This window comes from Durotheca rogersii (assembly GCF_024521655.1).
Source record: "Durotheca rogersii strain YMJ 92031201 chromosome Unknown GGS23scaffold_7, whole genome shotgun sequence".
Classification (NCBI taxonomy): Eukaryota; Fungi; Ascomycota; class Sordariomycetes; order Xylariales; family Xylariaceae; genus Durotheca; species Durotheca rogersii.
The window spans coordinates 823,996-839,733 of NW_026251238.1; the positions used below are offsets into that span (position 1 = coordinate 823,996).

Genomic DNA, 15,738 nt, shown 5'->3' on the forward strand with positions numbered 1-15,738 from the left:
TAGGTCTTGTATTTGACGACTCGAAATCTCGTCTTTATATATGTACAACGACGTTCGGATTAAGCGGCGACTATTTTATCATTAGGAGGTTCTAGTCGACTCGGCTTAGCAAGAGGGGAAAAGGAGGCAAACAGATATAAAATGGGGTATGTAGGTGCATAAGACCAAACGAGAGGCGGGATGAGGACCAGGATATATAAGATTTTCGTAGCTAGTGCTGGGATTTATCACAGGTTTTCTTGACTAGCTTTGACCGGTTCTCAAGATCTTTAGTGCCGGGTATGTGCACAGCACACGAGCCACCTAACCAGATGGACCACAGACTGGGTTGTCAGCCGGCCAGTATGTTCTCTCCAGGTTTCTTTGAAGAATATATGAACAGTCCCAAGAGAGGAGGATATCAGTCAGTCGTGTAACTACTCCCGCATCTCTGTGCATATAGTTAACTGCCTGTGGTGCTTTGCCGGTCTCGAGACAAAGTAAATACCTTAGGTAGGTTAGTGTCAATCATCAAAAGGTGTGTGCTAGTATCCCCCACAGTGTTCTTACCAAGCTGTGGAGATATTTATTTATTTCCTAGGCCTTTGGTTAAGGAGAAAGTGGGTAAGGGGGTAAAGAAGAAGATGGAGAAGTAAACCACATATATACACACGAACTTACCACTGTAATGCTATATGCTAACAGTTCATAGTGTCATTACGAAAAGTAGAAAATTAAATCAACCAACGTAAAGCAGTAAGGAGACAGAGTTTATATAAACATTCTTTATTTATACTAGAAGGTAAAAAGGTACTTACCGCTAGATAGTGGCAGTAGTATGTTAAGTGCCTCTAATGCTACATAATTTACGCCACGAAACGTGACAGGCTAGCCAAGATAAACGTCACACTGCAAATTAATTTTTTTTCCTCAAACCCCATGCTCGTTAAAGGAGTTGAATACCACCTAGGCAGAAGTTCAAATCGCTCAGCCAATAATTTCGACGAATTCACTCGATGCCTAACCTACCTCTAGGTAGACAGGCAAGGGGGTAGCTTAAGAAAGACTCGAGATACCACTCGCTGCCAACACACCACTATATATACGCATAGAGAGAGAGAGAGAGAGACAAGGTAGGCTCGACATCACCAGACCGTTGCATTAGTGCATACCATGTGATGTATGACAACTCACCCGGCATAAAATGCTACCTAAGCCAGTCTGGAAACGACCGGGATCAGAGCCAATTGGCCAGACCTCTGCAAGCAGTGAGTCGCAAGCACTACCCAGTCCTCATATAGGTAGCGTCACAGCAACACAGAAAGGGGTCACAACAACCACAACACGCAGAAGAGGTCACAGCATGCTTCAAGGGCCAACGGCAGTTGCTAGGTAAACTGAGCCACAGGCCCCATTGACGCCACCGACTCCACTGACGCCACACTCCGTTTGGACGGCCCACCCTCTCGAGGCAGACGGCAGTTCCGATTGGTCCATCCTAACTCTTACGTAGCAACGACTTGCTGAGATAAGGCACGGACCCGTTGCACGGCGTTGGTACTCTCCGAGTTCTCGCCCAGAGGCCGAGCGCGTTCCCACCATCCAAATTTGTAGAGCTGCCATTTGTTTGACCTCTCCAAGCTCCAAATCTGTCCCGGGATCCAACCATCCAGCCAGCCCAGCCAGCCAGTCAAACACCCCTCCTCCCCCCCAATTCCGTGCGATAGAGACGTCGGTAGAGAGAATTCAGAGCTATACAACGTTTCCCCCAGGGAATTCGACCGACCCCTCTCACAATGGCTGCTGTAAGTGCAACGCCCAGCCATCTGCCACCGGACTGTCGATCCCAGATAGCAATGGGAGAATCTCGAGAGCTAGAGCTAACGGACGCGGGGGGGGGGTTGGTTGGAATGTAGCCCGTCGTCACCGTCGGCGAGACCAAGGAGCTGCGCGGCCTGAACCTGATCGCGGCGCATTCGCACATCCGCGGCCTCGGCGTAGATCCGGACACGTTAGAGCCTCGCGCAGCGTCGCAAGGGCTCGTCGGCCAGGAGAAGGCGCGGAAGGCGGCGGCGGTCATATTAGAGATGATCAAGGTCGGCAAGATTGCCGGGAGAGCGGTGTTGATTGCCGGGCCACCAAGGTAAGTCTCATGATCGGCCAGCCCATGTCCTGCGCTACTACGCATATACCTGGAGAGGCTAGGCGAGGCGGACAGCGAGCTACGAACGGGAGGGATGGAACGGACACCGCTGACGCATCTCGGCAAACGGCAGCACCGGCAAGACAGCCATAGCGATGGGCATGGCGCAGTCGCTCGGCCCCGACGTACCCTTCACGACGCTCGCCTCGTCCGAGATCTTCTCCCTCGACATGTCCAAGACCGAAGCCCTGACGCAGGCGTTCCGAAAGTCGATCGGCGTGCGCATCAAGGAGGAATCCGAGATCATGGAGGGCGAGGTGGTTGAGATCCAGATCGACCGCAGCGTGACGGGCGGCGCGAAGCAGGGCAAGCTCACCATCAAGACTACCGACATGGAGGCCGTGTACGATATGGGCACTAAGATGATCGAGGCCATGACCAAGGAGCGCGTGATGGCCGGCGACATCATCTCCATCGACAAGGGCAGCGGCAGGATCACCAAGCTCGGCCGCAGCTACGCCCGCAGCCGCGACTACGACGCGATGGGCGTCGACACCAAGTTCCTGCAGTGCCCGGACGGCGAGCTGCAGAAGCGCAAGGAGGTCGTCCACACCGTCACCCTGCACGAGATCGACGTGATCAACTCGCGCACGCAGGGCTTCCTCGCCCTCTTCAGCGGCGACACGGGCGAGATCCGCAGCGAGATCCGCGACCAGATCGACACCAAGGTGGGCGAGTGGAAGGAGGAGGGCAAGGCCGAGATCGTGCCGGGCGTGCTCTTCATCGACGAGGTGCACATGCTCGACATCGAGTGCTTCTCGTACGTCAACCGCGCGCTCGAGGTCGACCTCGCGCCCGTCGTCATCATGGCGAGCAACCGGGGCCACTCGCGCATCCGGGGCACCGACTACCGCAGCCCGCACGGGCTGCCTCTCGACTTCCTCGACCGCGTCGTCATCATCCAGACCGCGCCGTACTCGGCCGACGAGATCCGCCAGATCCTCGCCATCCGCGCCCAGGAGGAGGAGGTGGACGCGTCCGCCGACGCGCTCGCCCTGCTCACCAAGATCGGCCAGGAGGCCGGCCTGCGCTACGCCAGCAACCTCATCACCACCTCCCACCTCGCCAGCGCCAAGCGCCGCGCCCGCCAGGTCTCCGTCGACGACGTCCGCCGCTCCTTCAAGCTCTTCTACGACCCCGCCCGCTCCGTCGCCTTCGTCAACCAATTCGAGAAGCGCCTCATCGGCAACGACGGCGCCGTCGACTTCACCGTCTCCCCCAACGGGCTCGCCACTGCCACCGCCGCTCCCGCCGCCGCCGGTGGGGACGCGATGGAGATCAGCTGAGCGCGCGCCCTGGCGCGTATAGAGAGATGCGATTGTAACCCTGCACGCGAGCATGGGCTCGTTTTCTCGGAACCAACCCCCCTTTCGGAAGGGGGGGTCCAAATGGCAGCGCACCGGCGTTTAGATGGGAATATATGTCGACCGCACCAAACCCCCTCCCCCACCAAAAATGGCAAAGATGGTCCAGGCTGGATAGATAGATAGCAACCCCCCGCACTAGTTTATGTCTGCGACCGCCGCTGCAGCTTCTTGTACTGGCGGAATGGGTAACTGACGAGGTATAAGTGGGAAGTATTGTGGGAAAGGTATACCGGCGTACGCGGATCTCAATACCAAAATTTTAACGTTCTTTTTTTTTTCTTCTCCATCCTCCTCCTCCGCTCCGATAACCCCGTCTTCAGTGGTCAGCCTCAGGTAGAACGAAGTCGGCTTTAGTAGGCCTTATCGCTTCAAAGTAGACAATAGCAAATACGAAATAGTACAGAACCGTAATAGCATAAACCATACTTAGACATGGCTCGAAACCGACATTCAACCACGAAACCCTACGCCTACGGTAGGATCGAGCCTGGATACGCCAGATCTAAACCAATCACGACTAGTCCCTTTCGTCGCCTAACAAGGTTGTTTTATAGGCATCACAAATACCGGGTTGGTGACGATATACCACGTAGAGAATCATGTCCCAATCGTGACAGGCCATGGCATAATTTCACGACTTGGGCAGCAGTAGCTTCGATGAGTATGGTTTTTTCTTCTTCTTTATTTCATTATCTCTGGATCCTACTCTTATCGAGTATCGATCAAATCAGAGTACAACTGTGTTCCCGTAGAGAGGACCCGTCAAAGGCCATTAATCTTGTAGTGAGTGCCCGCCCTGGCGCACAAACACGTTCGACTCCGCAGCGAGAGCCCTCAAGACCATTATGCAAAGCCAGGAACAACAAATTTATTTGCCGGCATCAACCTTGGCAATATAGGCCAGGAGATCCAGGACACGTCGGCTGTAGCCCCACTCGTTGTCGTACCAGCTGACGAGCTTGACGAAGTTGTTGTTGAGCGAGATACCGGCCTTGGCATCGAAGATGGACGAGCGGGTATCGCCGTTCAGGTCACTGGAGACGACGGCGTCCTCAGTGTAGCCCAAGATGCCTACGACAGACGTCAGTACGCAGTGCGGAATTTTAATAACAACAGTAGAACCTACCCTTGAGGGGACCCTCCGCAGCCTCCTTGATGGTGGCCTTGATCTCGTCGTAGGTAGCACCCTTCTCGATGCGGCAGGTCAAGTCGACCACGGAGACGTTGGCAGTGGGGACACGCATGGACATGCCAGTCAGCTTGCCGTTGAGGGCCGGAATGACCTTGCCGACAGCCTTAGCGGCACCGGTGCTGCTGGGGATGATGTTCTGGGCGGCAGTACGGCCACCTCGCCAATCCTTGTTGGAGGGACCGTCGACGGTCTTCTGCGTAGCAGTGTACGAATGTACGGTGGTCATGAGACCCTCGACGATGGTGAACTTGTCGTTGATGACCTTGGCGAGGGGAGCCAGGCAGTTGGTAGTGCAAGAAGCGTTGGAGATGACGTTGGCCTTGCCGTCGTACGTCTCCTCGTTTACGCCCATAACATACATCGGAGCATCGGCCGACGGGGCCGAGATAACAACCTTCTTAGCACCACCCTTCAGGTGGGCCGAGGCCTTCTCGGTGGTGGTGAAAACGCCAGTGGACTCGACGATGTACTCGGCGCCGGTGTCGCGCCAAGGGATGTTGGCGGGGTCCCGCTCCTGGTAGAACTTGACCTTCTTGCCGTTGACGATCAGGCCGTCGGAATCGAAGGAAACGGTTCCCTTGAATTGGCCGTGAGTGGAATCGTACTTGAGCATGTACTCGGCGTAGTGGGTCTCGATAAAGGGATCGTTGACAGCAACGATCTCGATATCGTTGTGCTCGACAGCATTGCGGAAGACGATACGGCCAATACGGCCAAATCCGTTGATTCCGACCTTGATAGCCATCTTGACCTAGGTCTGGAGTATCAAGTTAAGTTAGTTGCGAGGCGAGTGGTGAGCGAGGAAGCAGCAGAGGTTGCGGGAAGGGGACGTTTTGCTGGAGAAGGTGGAGGGTTGACTCGGCACGGGGATGAAGATCGGGGATTTTGAGAGGGTGTCGAGGGAATGTGATTTTTTTTAAGGCGGTGAAACAAGCACAATAAGGCAGACGCCGTGATTGGTAAAAACGGTTCAGGCAAGTATTTGTGGACGTGCAAACAGTCTCAACCACAGCAACGCCCGAGATACTGCCTCGGTGCCGGGGAAAGCGCCACTCGGGTGCTAGGCAAAGCAAAGCCATCTAAAGGGGCACGGCAGGTACGTTGGGGATTTCCCGGTGTTGTCATTGATACCGTGTAAGGAAGGAATGGATAGCGGGGTAATGATACAGGGAGCTGCCGGGAGGGGCAGAAGGGGAGAGGGGGAGGGGGAGTCTGGAGCTCTCACCTGTATTATGAAGATATTTCTTATCAAGGAACGACAAATATCGACGTTAGGTCAAGGGGACAAGAAGAGTCTCTCGAGGGTATAATCGAGAGAGAAGACAGACGAGTGAGGTTAAGTAGTGAAAGTTGTTGAGTAGTAGGAGGGGTGGGGGAGGGGTTGGCTGTTTGATGATGGCATATGAGCGACATAAATATTAGAAGAAAAAAAAGGTTGAGACATAGGTACCAGAGAAAGAGGGCGAAGAACGGGCCTACTAGCGGGCAAGGCAGGTGGGGGTGTTGAGATCTTCCCTAGGCAATTGGCCGCTTCCTACGCGCGTTGCTGTGTTCTTCTCGCACATGCATCGAGGGGTAACGGGTACATGGATACTTATCGCGTCGGGGAATTCCTACTGTACTCCCCTGCTGAGCTGTACTTGCCAGATACATCCGCACCCGCAGCACCCCGCCATGCTCTCAGCTCTCTCATGTTGGAAGACGCCGACGCGGGCGCTCTCAACCCCGCCATCCACCGCTAACACCACCGACTACGCCTATCACGCCCGATCAGATGTTTTTCATCCCCGGGAATACGATCTGGTCAGTGCCATGTCTCGACTCACATTGCGGGACGAGGACAAGGGCGAGAAAAGGATGGGCCGACTCCAGCTCAGATCAAACGAGAAGCTCAAGCCATGGCAAGACATTTTAGATGGACAAATTCTCTGCTACGACACGAGATACCTACTACCTAACCTATATAAACCGGTGTTACATACGCCATGGCCACATTACGCTATGTACCTAACTTGAAAACGTTGCTGCAAGAGTTTGTCCCCGGCCGTCTCCCGTGCATTGCTAAACCGTCTAACCTTCTAGATAGGAACCTAACCTGAAGCCGACGAGGTTATTGCCTATCAGGCTAAGGAGGAGGCACGCAGCCTAACTGTGGAGGTTAAGGCCCGACTACGCCCTAACCCTAGGTACGGCAAATGCGCAATACAAGGCAGATACAGGCAGACACAGGCGAGACGTGAGATCTGCGATCTGTATGGCCCTGTACATCCTCTGTAGCGAGTACTTGGGCGGGCAAACGACCCCGTTGGCGCAGACGGTACCACCCTCGTAACTCTCCGGTCGCCTCCCACGCGTCCTAAGACAGTGTGCGCATCCAAGCATCCCTCAACTGGTAATACTTTATCACCCATGGCCCTCCGTTCTTTGTCGCCATCGGTCAGTCCTACACCCCCATCATTAGAGGAATATCTCTCATTAGAGAAAATAACTCAACTCATACCAGGGAGGATCTCGTCTTAATCCACGAACGCGAGTTGAGCTTTCACCAGCTCTGGGGAGTTTTAGATTAGAGCCGGCCATGTATACCCGCGAGCCAGCCCACCTCCGTATGGCCGAGACAAGCTTCGAATACTGTGTGCTCCAACGAAAATAACACGAACGTCCAACGGGTTCTCGGTCGTGGCCCGGCCTACAATTCACGATTCCGTCCGATCGAGCTCGGCTGTTGCAATCTTGGCTCGATTGGCTTACCCGCAAATATTAGAATAAGATCCCAATGTTCCCCATCTCCGGGGGGAGGGGGACTCGTCTCGAGTCAGACGAAAATTTGCCATCGCCATGAGCGAGCCACCACCACGAGACGGCCCAGGATATAATATTGCTGCTACTGCTCCCCGTTCCCCCCCTCCCATGTTTGTAATCAGGTAATGCCTATTGACCTATTACGCGCACGACATGACGATGCGCAGCTCGGCTTACACAAGGCCTCGTGCAAATGAAGGAAGACCATCAGCTTATACCCACCTAGGGTCGCCTTCAGGGACCCCTCATCGTTTCGGTGCGTCATCTACGGACAGCAGGGTATCGGAGTTGGAGGCCGACCCCTACTCCGTTCCATTCCTATAGCAGTAACATCGCATCCAGTCGCACCACCGGTCTCTTCATAATACCGCTGTCAATCCGCGGGCTATCGATCTGTTTTCCCCGTCGCCACCGCCCGCCCTTCCCGTGCTACCTACTTGGTGGTGAGTCAGGGCACACCTTCGGCCTGCAAGCCGACGCCGCAGAGGGGGTCCGTCTGGCTGGCCCGCCCACCTATCCCAGCCAATGCGGTCGAGCAGGGACCGAACGTGCTGGTGGAAGCAAACGCAATCAGGTCCCCTCGAAAAGGGGGTAAGCAAGCCGATATGAAATCCTCTCGGCATCACCCGCTGAGCAACCCCAAAGCGCAATTACCTATTTCAAATCGCCGCCACATAAGGCTGAGGAATAGGCCCGAACAGCAGGCGCCAGCTTGATCCTGGCCGGAGCATCGTTTCCTGTCAAATCCCCCCCTCCCCTAGTCCGAGCAGGTGATAGTAGAATGTCCCTCGTGCCGGCCACCCGCATCCCGCATTGCGATGGAGTCGCCTAGGTTCCGGTAGGAAGATGATAGTCGCCTTGGGCCGGGTGCTGTGCTCTCTAGACTGGCGCCAATTCCTGGCGGTGGACATCTGTACGGGATACGGCCCCGATCGCCGCCACCCGCCAGGCGCAGAAGCTGATGTTGGCTATAAATTCATTTCAACCCCGCTGAATCTAGCAATGCTGTAGGTCGCCATAGCGGCATTAGGTATGTAATCACTGCCCCAGGCGCCGAGCCGAATTCAAAAGCGTGCTATGGTATACCTACCAGCTGGGTACCTACCTACCTCCCTACCTCCTAGGTAGGTAGATAGTAGCATAAAGCTACCTACTAGTCTCTCGTTGTCCAGTTTATTTTCATTGTTCGGATTTAAATAGCTTGAGTGTCCTCGAGAGCCTGGCTTCTGGTATTACCTATACTAGTTTATTCGACTTCCATCTACCTACCTACCTACCTACCTATATATACCTAGGTGCTGAACAAGTCCGATTTTAGCTCCCCTTCCGGATCAAAGGCCATAAAGGGGAAACAGATGGTGGTTTGAGACGTGACCGGCGCGATATACTGACAGGTTACTACTATGCTAAATCACTTACACCCGGGGGCCGCACTATACCTACCTACCTACCTGCCTACGTCTCCCGTAGGTAGGTAGGTACGTGTTTCCGGCGAAGACAGGTTGAAGCTGGAAAACGACACGGGACGTACCTCCATTGCACGCCCCTACGCGCAGAGGCACAGCTCCGTTCCTGGCTCCGACTTTGCCATCGCGCTGGGTGAATCCCACGATCCGTCGTCCTCCTTCAAATGGCCCTTTCTGGTCGACCTACCTACCTCGGTAGGCTATCCTCCGCCGCGTACCAATCTTCCGCCATAAGAGCTCTCCTCAAATCACCTTCCCAGAACCGGACCTTCTCGAGACCAGATGCCGCGGCGCGAAGTTCTATCTACGAAGCTGTGTGGATTCTTTTCGCCGTCTCCTAACGCTGAGCAGGACAAGTCAGTCGATTGACTCCAGCGGACGTTGAACCAAAACCCAAAAAATCCACGCATGGTCACACAAACCACTGATGCACCCGCGAATCGGAATACCCGCGGCCTCGCGCATTCGTATTACGTGGTATATCCGTAGCCAACTGCGTGCCGTGGTATGCCAAGACTGCGACGTTTATATATAATTTATATGTTTATATGTTCCCATCGAGAGAGATGAGAGTTGCAAAAACCCGCTCCTAACTCGTCTTGATACTATGCCAAAGACGTTTTTCTATAACGGGATGCGGCAAGGTGCTGTTACGAGCGGATAGATACCGCCCCCTCTAGTCCCTAATTATAACAGAACACGATCGGTCCTTTTCAGGAAGGGCAATGGCTAATATCAAAGCCCCACTAACAGCCTATACGCGCAGTTACCAGCTTCGCGTAGCATGAAATATGACTGCCGGAATCAAGGTGATGCAGACATAGTATGTAGTTAGGGTATAGTCCGTGCCGTTACGACACAATTGACAAGTTCCCTCTCCCACTAGGGAAAAAAAACTACCATCTGACTTACATTATGGCGAACCACGATGTGCGCGACGCTTTCCGCGTACGTTGGCCCATCACCATTCGACCACCGGTCCAACAAGGTCCAATAACGCCAATACAATGCTTTTCGTGAGCTTATCACCTGCTGTCACTTGAGTCCAAATCCCTCACTTTCGTTGACCGCGCGCCAAAGACGTTCCTCCAGTCTCGCCCGCGAGGTGTAGCGGTACAAGGACAAGGTGTTAAAACAAGTTCTTGCCGAAGGGAACCTCCCTTCTTCCTCCCCCAAGAAATTCACTTTGATGACGAGAGATGCAGCACCCATAGCGGGTATGCGGTCGCTGCCGGTGATAAAAGATAATAGTCGCCGTTGGTCCGACGGCGAGGCTCTTTCAAACGTGTCCCAGAACCATTGTATCGTCGGTTCCTTCTCGGGGTCCACGTATTTTGGCCAGCCTGTGTAAGCAGCAACGGCACGTAGAGAGGTGATATCTAACGGCTCGTCCGATCCGCGGACGAGAAGTTCGATCTCCTCTGGTCTGAAGAGGGTCAAGGCATTTCCGGCACAAACGGTGAAGAAGCCTCGCTTGAAAGGCTCAAACTGTCTGCTCACCGACGTGTCAAGTAGGTACCTAACGTAGAGATCGACGTATTCTCGCCGATTCGTGTTGGTAACCATTTTGGTTTCACCTCCGGGACAGAGAGGTACTCGGGCCCTCGTGCCGTACCTGTCAACCTCGATCACGAAGTCGAGGCAAAAGGTCGATTGGACGTCCCCCTCGAATTCCAATAACTGGCGGAGCCCCCTAGCGAGCGTCGGACGGAACTCTGCTAAGTCGTCCAACGTGTAGTTCATCGTCGGACGAGAGTGAGCAGGGGTACCGGCGGTCGGGGGCGGGGCGGATGCGAGCAACTTTCGGAAGGCAAATGGCGGAAGGGCCACGTCCAGTATTGTTGAATTGTATATAGCCAAACCGAGAAGCACACCGACCAGGAAGAATTGGTCCGAAGTCTCGAAGGTATTCGAGTTGAAGTAACAGAAGTGAGAGTCTTCGTCGTAGACGAAGAGCCCTGAGATTGTTAGGAACGCGGCCTCGGCGAGATGCAGCGACGAAGCACTTACCATGGTCCGGATTAAAAATCTCCCGCACGAGAAGTAGAAACCATTCCTTTCGAAGTCCCCCGCCGTCGACGCCTTCCTCTCCTTGAAATTCAATACGCAGACCCTTCTTGATATCTTCGCTACCGCTACCGACAACCTCGCTTACCTTCTTGAGGCTATCCTCTACTAGGCAGTCTCGCCGGACACTCAGGACAAGATATTGTGTGTAGTTCTTGTGGGTCAAGATACTGTCGAAGAAGGCTTCTCTGGCCTTTCCGGCCATCTGCCGTTTAGCATCAAATTCTAGTATCTGTATTTTCGCCCAGATGCTTAGGAAGAATGGGTATTGGCAGAAGGTGAACCTGCCCCGCTTCGACTCCCACAGCTCATAATCGGCCTTGAAATCTAAACTGTCGACGAGGGAGTTGTAGAAGTCACTCGTTGACAATAAGTGGCTATGGAGGCGCCCATCGGCTCTATTGGTCCGCCGAACATATGTCATATTATTAGCAGAGAATATGAGAGCCATGACTCTGGCCCCGGCCTTTATTTGCCAATCGTCGGTATATGCAGCGCGCTTCGGATCGATGGGTGGCCTTTGCTTCTTGGATGGCCTCGAGGCTTCTAGAGCCGCATGCAGTGTCGCCGGTGTGTTGCCAGAGCGAGCGTTGGGCATCTGTGGGATCAAACCTGCCGTTACGTCCACTTGAGTCTCCAGCTTCTTCTCGTTTTGACGAGTCAACCGGTACGTAACGAACCCGCCGATTAAATCCTTTATTTGGAGGAAGAGATGCTCGGGGAGCCTAGAGAACCATGTGATTAAGTGATGGTGGCATTGTTCGGACGAGTTCGCCAATAGGCCCAGAATTCGCTTCATGATCCCCGAGTGTCGCCCGGGCGAGGATCTGGCCTGCAACTCTGGGTCGGGCTCCGAGGCTGCACCCTTTCCTTTGCCCATATATTGACGCTGGTCTGTGTACGACTTGGCCTCGGACGGGAGGAGGGGGTTGCCTAATAACAGGAGCAAGAAGCGGACGTCCTGAGGCTCTGCCATCAATCTGCCCGGACGCCTCAAGACCATTTCCGTGCACCTCAGCAGGACTCTCCGTATATGTTCTTGGCCAGCAACAACGAGTGCCTTGAACTGCTGCAGCCTTGCGTCCGATAGCTTCTGGAATGAGTCGAGTCGTAACACGTCATCGTATATCCCCTGCCACGGGTCGGCTGTATTGATCACTATATGATACCATTCCATGGCCGCGCCCCAATCGATTCGGGGAGATTTAGGGGTTACAATGGAAGGCAGATCATCCTTCCGTCGGGGGGGAGCTCTCAGGGGCTGAACTTCCTCTTGGCCTCTTATCCACCACGCGCCATTCTCGGCGAAGTTGCCCAACAGCAACAACTTGGCGTCGAGCTCTGCTATGGGCGGGCCGTCACGAACCGGCTCCCTTCTAACTTCTGCAACCCGCTTTTTGGCAGCTTCGGGCGGTGGTCTGGAGCTAGCGCTCACGTGTCTAGTGACGAATGAGTGATTCACACACGCATGAGAACTGAAACACGAAATAAGATAGTCTTCTAGCTTTTTGAAGACCCCCCTGGGCTCTAGATCCGACGCCACGGCATCCGAATGGGTGCTGGGTCCGGTGGCCGGGCCGGAGGTAGGAAACGTGTAACTCCTAGCATCGGGGTAGGATGTCGAGTACGATCGCATCATAGGGGTACCATCGGTTGGGGGTTCGGGACCGGGGCTGGCATCGGCAAAGTCGTCGAATACCGAATTGTAGGCGTAGCCAGACGGGCTTGCACTCGAGGATGCGGCAGTATCTTGTTGACCGGAAGGCCCAGGCGGTGTCAGATACTCATTCAACGGGCGAGACGAGGACCGGCTACGCCAGGATTCGGGGGGCTCTCGGCATGGCTGGGGCGACATCCAAGATTGCAAGGACGAGCGGAGACACTGCTTTACGAGGTGTCTCGTGTACTCGAGGGATATCGAATTTGCTGCAATGGTAAGCACGGCTCATCCCGCATGGGACGTGACAGGACATACGAGGCTGCGAGGGTTGCGAAGGTCGCCGCGGAGGACCGAACTCGCCTTCGCTCGGTTGTATGACGTTGCTCATGACGGGCTGGAGGCCGCCGTGGCCAGCAGCAGGATCGTACGGCCGGAGATCGTTTATCGTCAAGCAAATAGTACACCTGAAGAACTGCAGTTCCTTGGGCCACCTAACCAAGCTACCACATGTCATGCAGTTCCCCGTTGCGTAATCTATCGGCCCTCGAGGAAGTTTCCTCGACGCCATGTTCTGGTGAAGGTTGTGGTGGTGCGTCTTCGGTGTAGGGCTGTCGTCGTCGTCGTCGTCAAAGGTACCATTCCTAGCTGGATTGACGGGTTTCTCATCCTTCTTCTTCTTGGAGAATAAAGAGGGGAAGGGGTGGCTCATGGAACGAGAGTGACGGGAAAGTCGCTTGGGCTTCGGGGTACCGATATCGTCATCAGAGCTCGAATCGACGTCGGCTAGGAGGTCCCTCGGACGATTGGGTCTCGGACGGCGCGACAGGTCGGCTACCGGGAGATCACGAAGGACGAAGTCATGGTAGTCGAAGGACGGTCGACTGGGACGGTAAGCCATGTTTGCCTCTCATCCAGAACGGGGGAAGCTGGGAATGGCAAGAAATTGGCAAGGGAGACTCGGAAAGAGCGTGATGGCGTGAAAGGGCAATTAATTAATTATCCTCCGCAGTCTACGCAGCAGCTGTCGCCAGGCATGGCCTTACCACCCAACCCAACGTTACCAAGGGGCAGCCTGTAGCTGGTAGGCCGGTAGGTGGATAGGCGCAACCGGAGCCGGAAACCAAAAAAGTAGGAAAGCAGCACGGCCGTAGAGGACATGGGCCGTCTGATGCTGGCAATCCCTGCCCAAGATCGCCCCCCCTCCTCCTTCGAGATGTCTCGACGAGATCTACCAATGCCAGCTCGTGTCCAAAACTAGACCCGGCGACGAGTCGGCGATAAATAGAGGCATAGAGGGATGGGTGCTAGGGAGGTCGCTCTGGAGGCTGTAATCGTAAGGGGGTTCGGATTGGGCAGCTGGCGAGTCGGAACTCTCTCTCTTCAGAATGATTATTGTGGACTTGAGAGGAGGTTGAGAGGTCGGTGGGTTTGAGCGGGAGGTGAGTACGACGTAGTATGGATGTTGAAAGTTCCTCGCTAGGTGCTTCGTTTGCATGTACCGAGTACCTATAATACGTTGCCTACCTCCTACCCAACCTGCCCCCTACCTAAGGAGGCACCTCCTGGGTTAAGGCGGTCGGTACCTTGGGTACCTACGTGGTCCGGAACACGAGGCCAATCACGTCTTTTGCCGTATCCCGAGCCTCTTGACCCAGAGCACCCAGAAGGGCCTTATAGTTGATGTCTGTACGTACATACTTGGTACATACTCATACATGCATGCATGCAACACCCTGGACCTCGTATGTGCTTTACCGGGTTGCCTAGCTGCCGTACCGAAATCGCCCCACGATATCCCGGTAACGTACATCTGTAGGTATGCACATATGTGTATACGTACCTACATCCACAGGTAGGGGGAAGCTAAAGTGTACCTAGCCTAAGATATAACCTCCTATAGTACCTCTTAGAGGCAGGTTATAGGGAGTGGTATCCTAGGTACCTTACCTAGAGATGTTGTAGGGAGCGGAAGAGACGGGGATTTAATTGCCTAAATTACTTTGGTGGATTTGGGGTCATTGCACTAGAGCACAGTTGCGTAAGTGCAACGCCGGGCAGATTAAATCCCCAACTGTGCCCTTTCTCCTGCCTCTGATAGAATGGTCTTGGGTCTAGGGAGGTACCTAACCTCTAGACGGTAGAGTCCATTGTACCCAGCTTAGAGGTAGATACCTCCTACCTACCTACCTAGGTAGGTAGGTACGTGAGCTATAGCTCCCCATACCTGTATAGGATATGAAGGTAGGTAGGTAAGTGCCTACCTAGTCTGCGTAGGCAGGCATGTACACATAGCTACCTACCTAAAAGTAGTTACATAGGTACGTAGGTAGAGGTGGATGCTGGGACCTGCCAAGCGCCTGGGGTGGCTCCTCACCTAATACCCCGTATCCAAAGACGGGGTCCTGTGGATGGAGATGGTGTGTGATTAAGGTACCTATGAGGAGGGAGCCTGGTACTTCGGCGATGGCGTCTTTTATGCACACGATATTTGTACCTTCTAAGTTCTTATGAGGTTTCAGCAAGGGGTAAAAGACGTCCATTCCTAATTTCATTAGGTGGCTTGATGCAAATCCGGGGCTCAATGGTTTTGCCTCAGATTGCCACACATCTTTCCACAACTTGTCCACCATCTCCCATCCCTCTTCGTTTGTTGACCTCGGATGGCGGTACCTCCTAAACCTCGTAGACTACCTACCTGGAACCGACGTTCTGGAACTACAATATTTGATGGCATGCTGTCTCCGATCCAAGCACAAAGACACGCAACAGGGCACAAAGATTACCAGATCCAGGTCTTTACGTAGTATGCCATTCCGAGCTGTTGTCTCCCGAAGGTGAGGACGTGGACAGCTCGTTGCTTGTCATCATCTTTGCGCTTGGAGCCGGATATCTCTCCTGTGGAGACCGACAGAGGGTTAAGGGATGCTGTAGTAGCAACTTTTTCTACCTACCTAACATCCCTACTCAGTAGGTTGCTGGATGAACTAACATACGATGTACTT

The 15,738-nt window shown here is 54.2% G+C and overlaps 3 protein-coding genes across 3 annotated transcripts; 1 reads left to right on the forward strand and 2 right to left on the reverse strand.

Moving 5' to 3' along the window:
- The first annotated feature begins 1,575 nt into the window (after positions 1-1,575).
- GGS23DRAFT_487686 (reptin) lies at positions 1,576-3,895 on the forward strand. Its single transcript, XM_051514369.1, has 3 exons — positions 1,576-1,784; positions 1,896-2,122; positions 2,256-3,895. The coding sequence occupies exons 1-3, from the start codon at positions 1,776-1,778 to the stop codon at positions 3,466-3,468; spliced, it is 1,449 nt and encodes a 482-aa protein (XP_051372924.1). The 5' UTR covers positions 1,576-1,775; the 3' UTR covers positions 3,469-3,895.
- A 74-nt stretch (positions 3,896-3,969) lies between these two features.
- GGS23DRAFT_487651 (glyceraldehyde-3-phosphate dehydrogenase) lies at positions 3,970-5,737 on the reverse strand. Its single transcript, XM_051514367.1, has 2 exons — positions 4,676-5,737; positions 3,970-4,620 (listed from the first exon to the last, which is right to left on the reverse strand). Exons 1-2 carry the CDS (start codon positions 5,484-5,486, stop codon positions 4,418-4,420), a joined length of 1,014 nt encoding a protein of 337 aa, XP_051372925.1. The 5' UTR covers positions 5,487-5,737; the 3' UTR covers positions 3,970-4,417.
- Positions 5,738-9,552: 3,815 nt separating this feature from the next.
- GGS23DRAFT_563384 (uncharacterized protein) lies at positions 9,553-14,273 on the reverse strand. The gene is made up of 3 exons (XM_051516083.1): positions 13,052-14,273; positions 11,020-13,002; positions 9,553-10,967 (listed from the first exon to the last, which is right to left on the reverse strand). The coding sequence occupies exons 1-3, from the start codon at positions 13,632-13,634 to the stop codon at positions 10,045-10,047; spliced, it is 3,489 nt and encodes a 1,162-aa protein (XP_051372926.1). The 5' UTR covers positions 13,635-14,273; the 3' UTR covers positions 9,553-10,044.
- Positions 14,274-15,738: the final 1,465 nt, after the last annotated feature.

Bases quoted from the DNA above. Each gene is read 5' to 3' on its own strand.
- GGS23DRAFT_563384 (XM_051516083.1), bottom strand. From the start codon at position 13,634: ATGGCTTACCGTCCCAGTCGACCGTCCTTCGACTACCATGACTTCGTC. The intron at 13,003-13,051 runs GTATGTCCTGTC...TTACCATTGCAG, and splicing joins TTCGCAACCCTCGCAGCCTC to CAAATTCGATATCCCTCGAG. The intron at 10,968-11,019 runs GTAAGTGCTTCG...TAACAATCTCAG, and splicing joins GATTTTTAATCCGGACCATG to GGCTCTTCGTCTACGACGAA.
- GGS23DRAFT_487686 (XM_051514369.1), top strand. The intron at 2,123-2,255 runs GTAAGTCTCATG...GGCAAACGGCAG, and splicing joins TTGATTGCCGGGCCACCAAG to CACCGGCAAGACAGCCATAG.
- GGS23DRAFT_487651 (XM_051514367.1), bottom strand. From the start codon at position 5,486: ATGGCTATCAAGGTCGGAATCAACGGATTTGGCCGTATTGGCCGTATC. The intron at 4,621-4,675 runs GTAGGTTCTACT...CGTCTGTCGTAG, and splicing joins TGCGGAGGGTCCCCTCAAGG to GCATCTTGGGCTACACTGAG.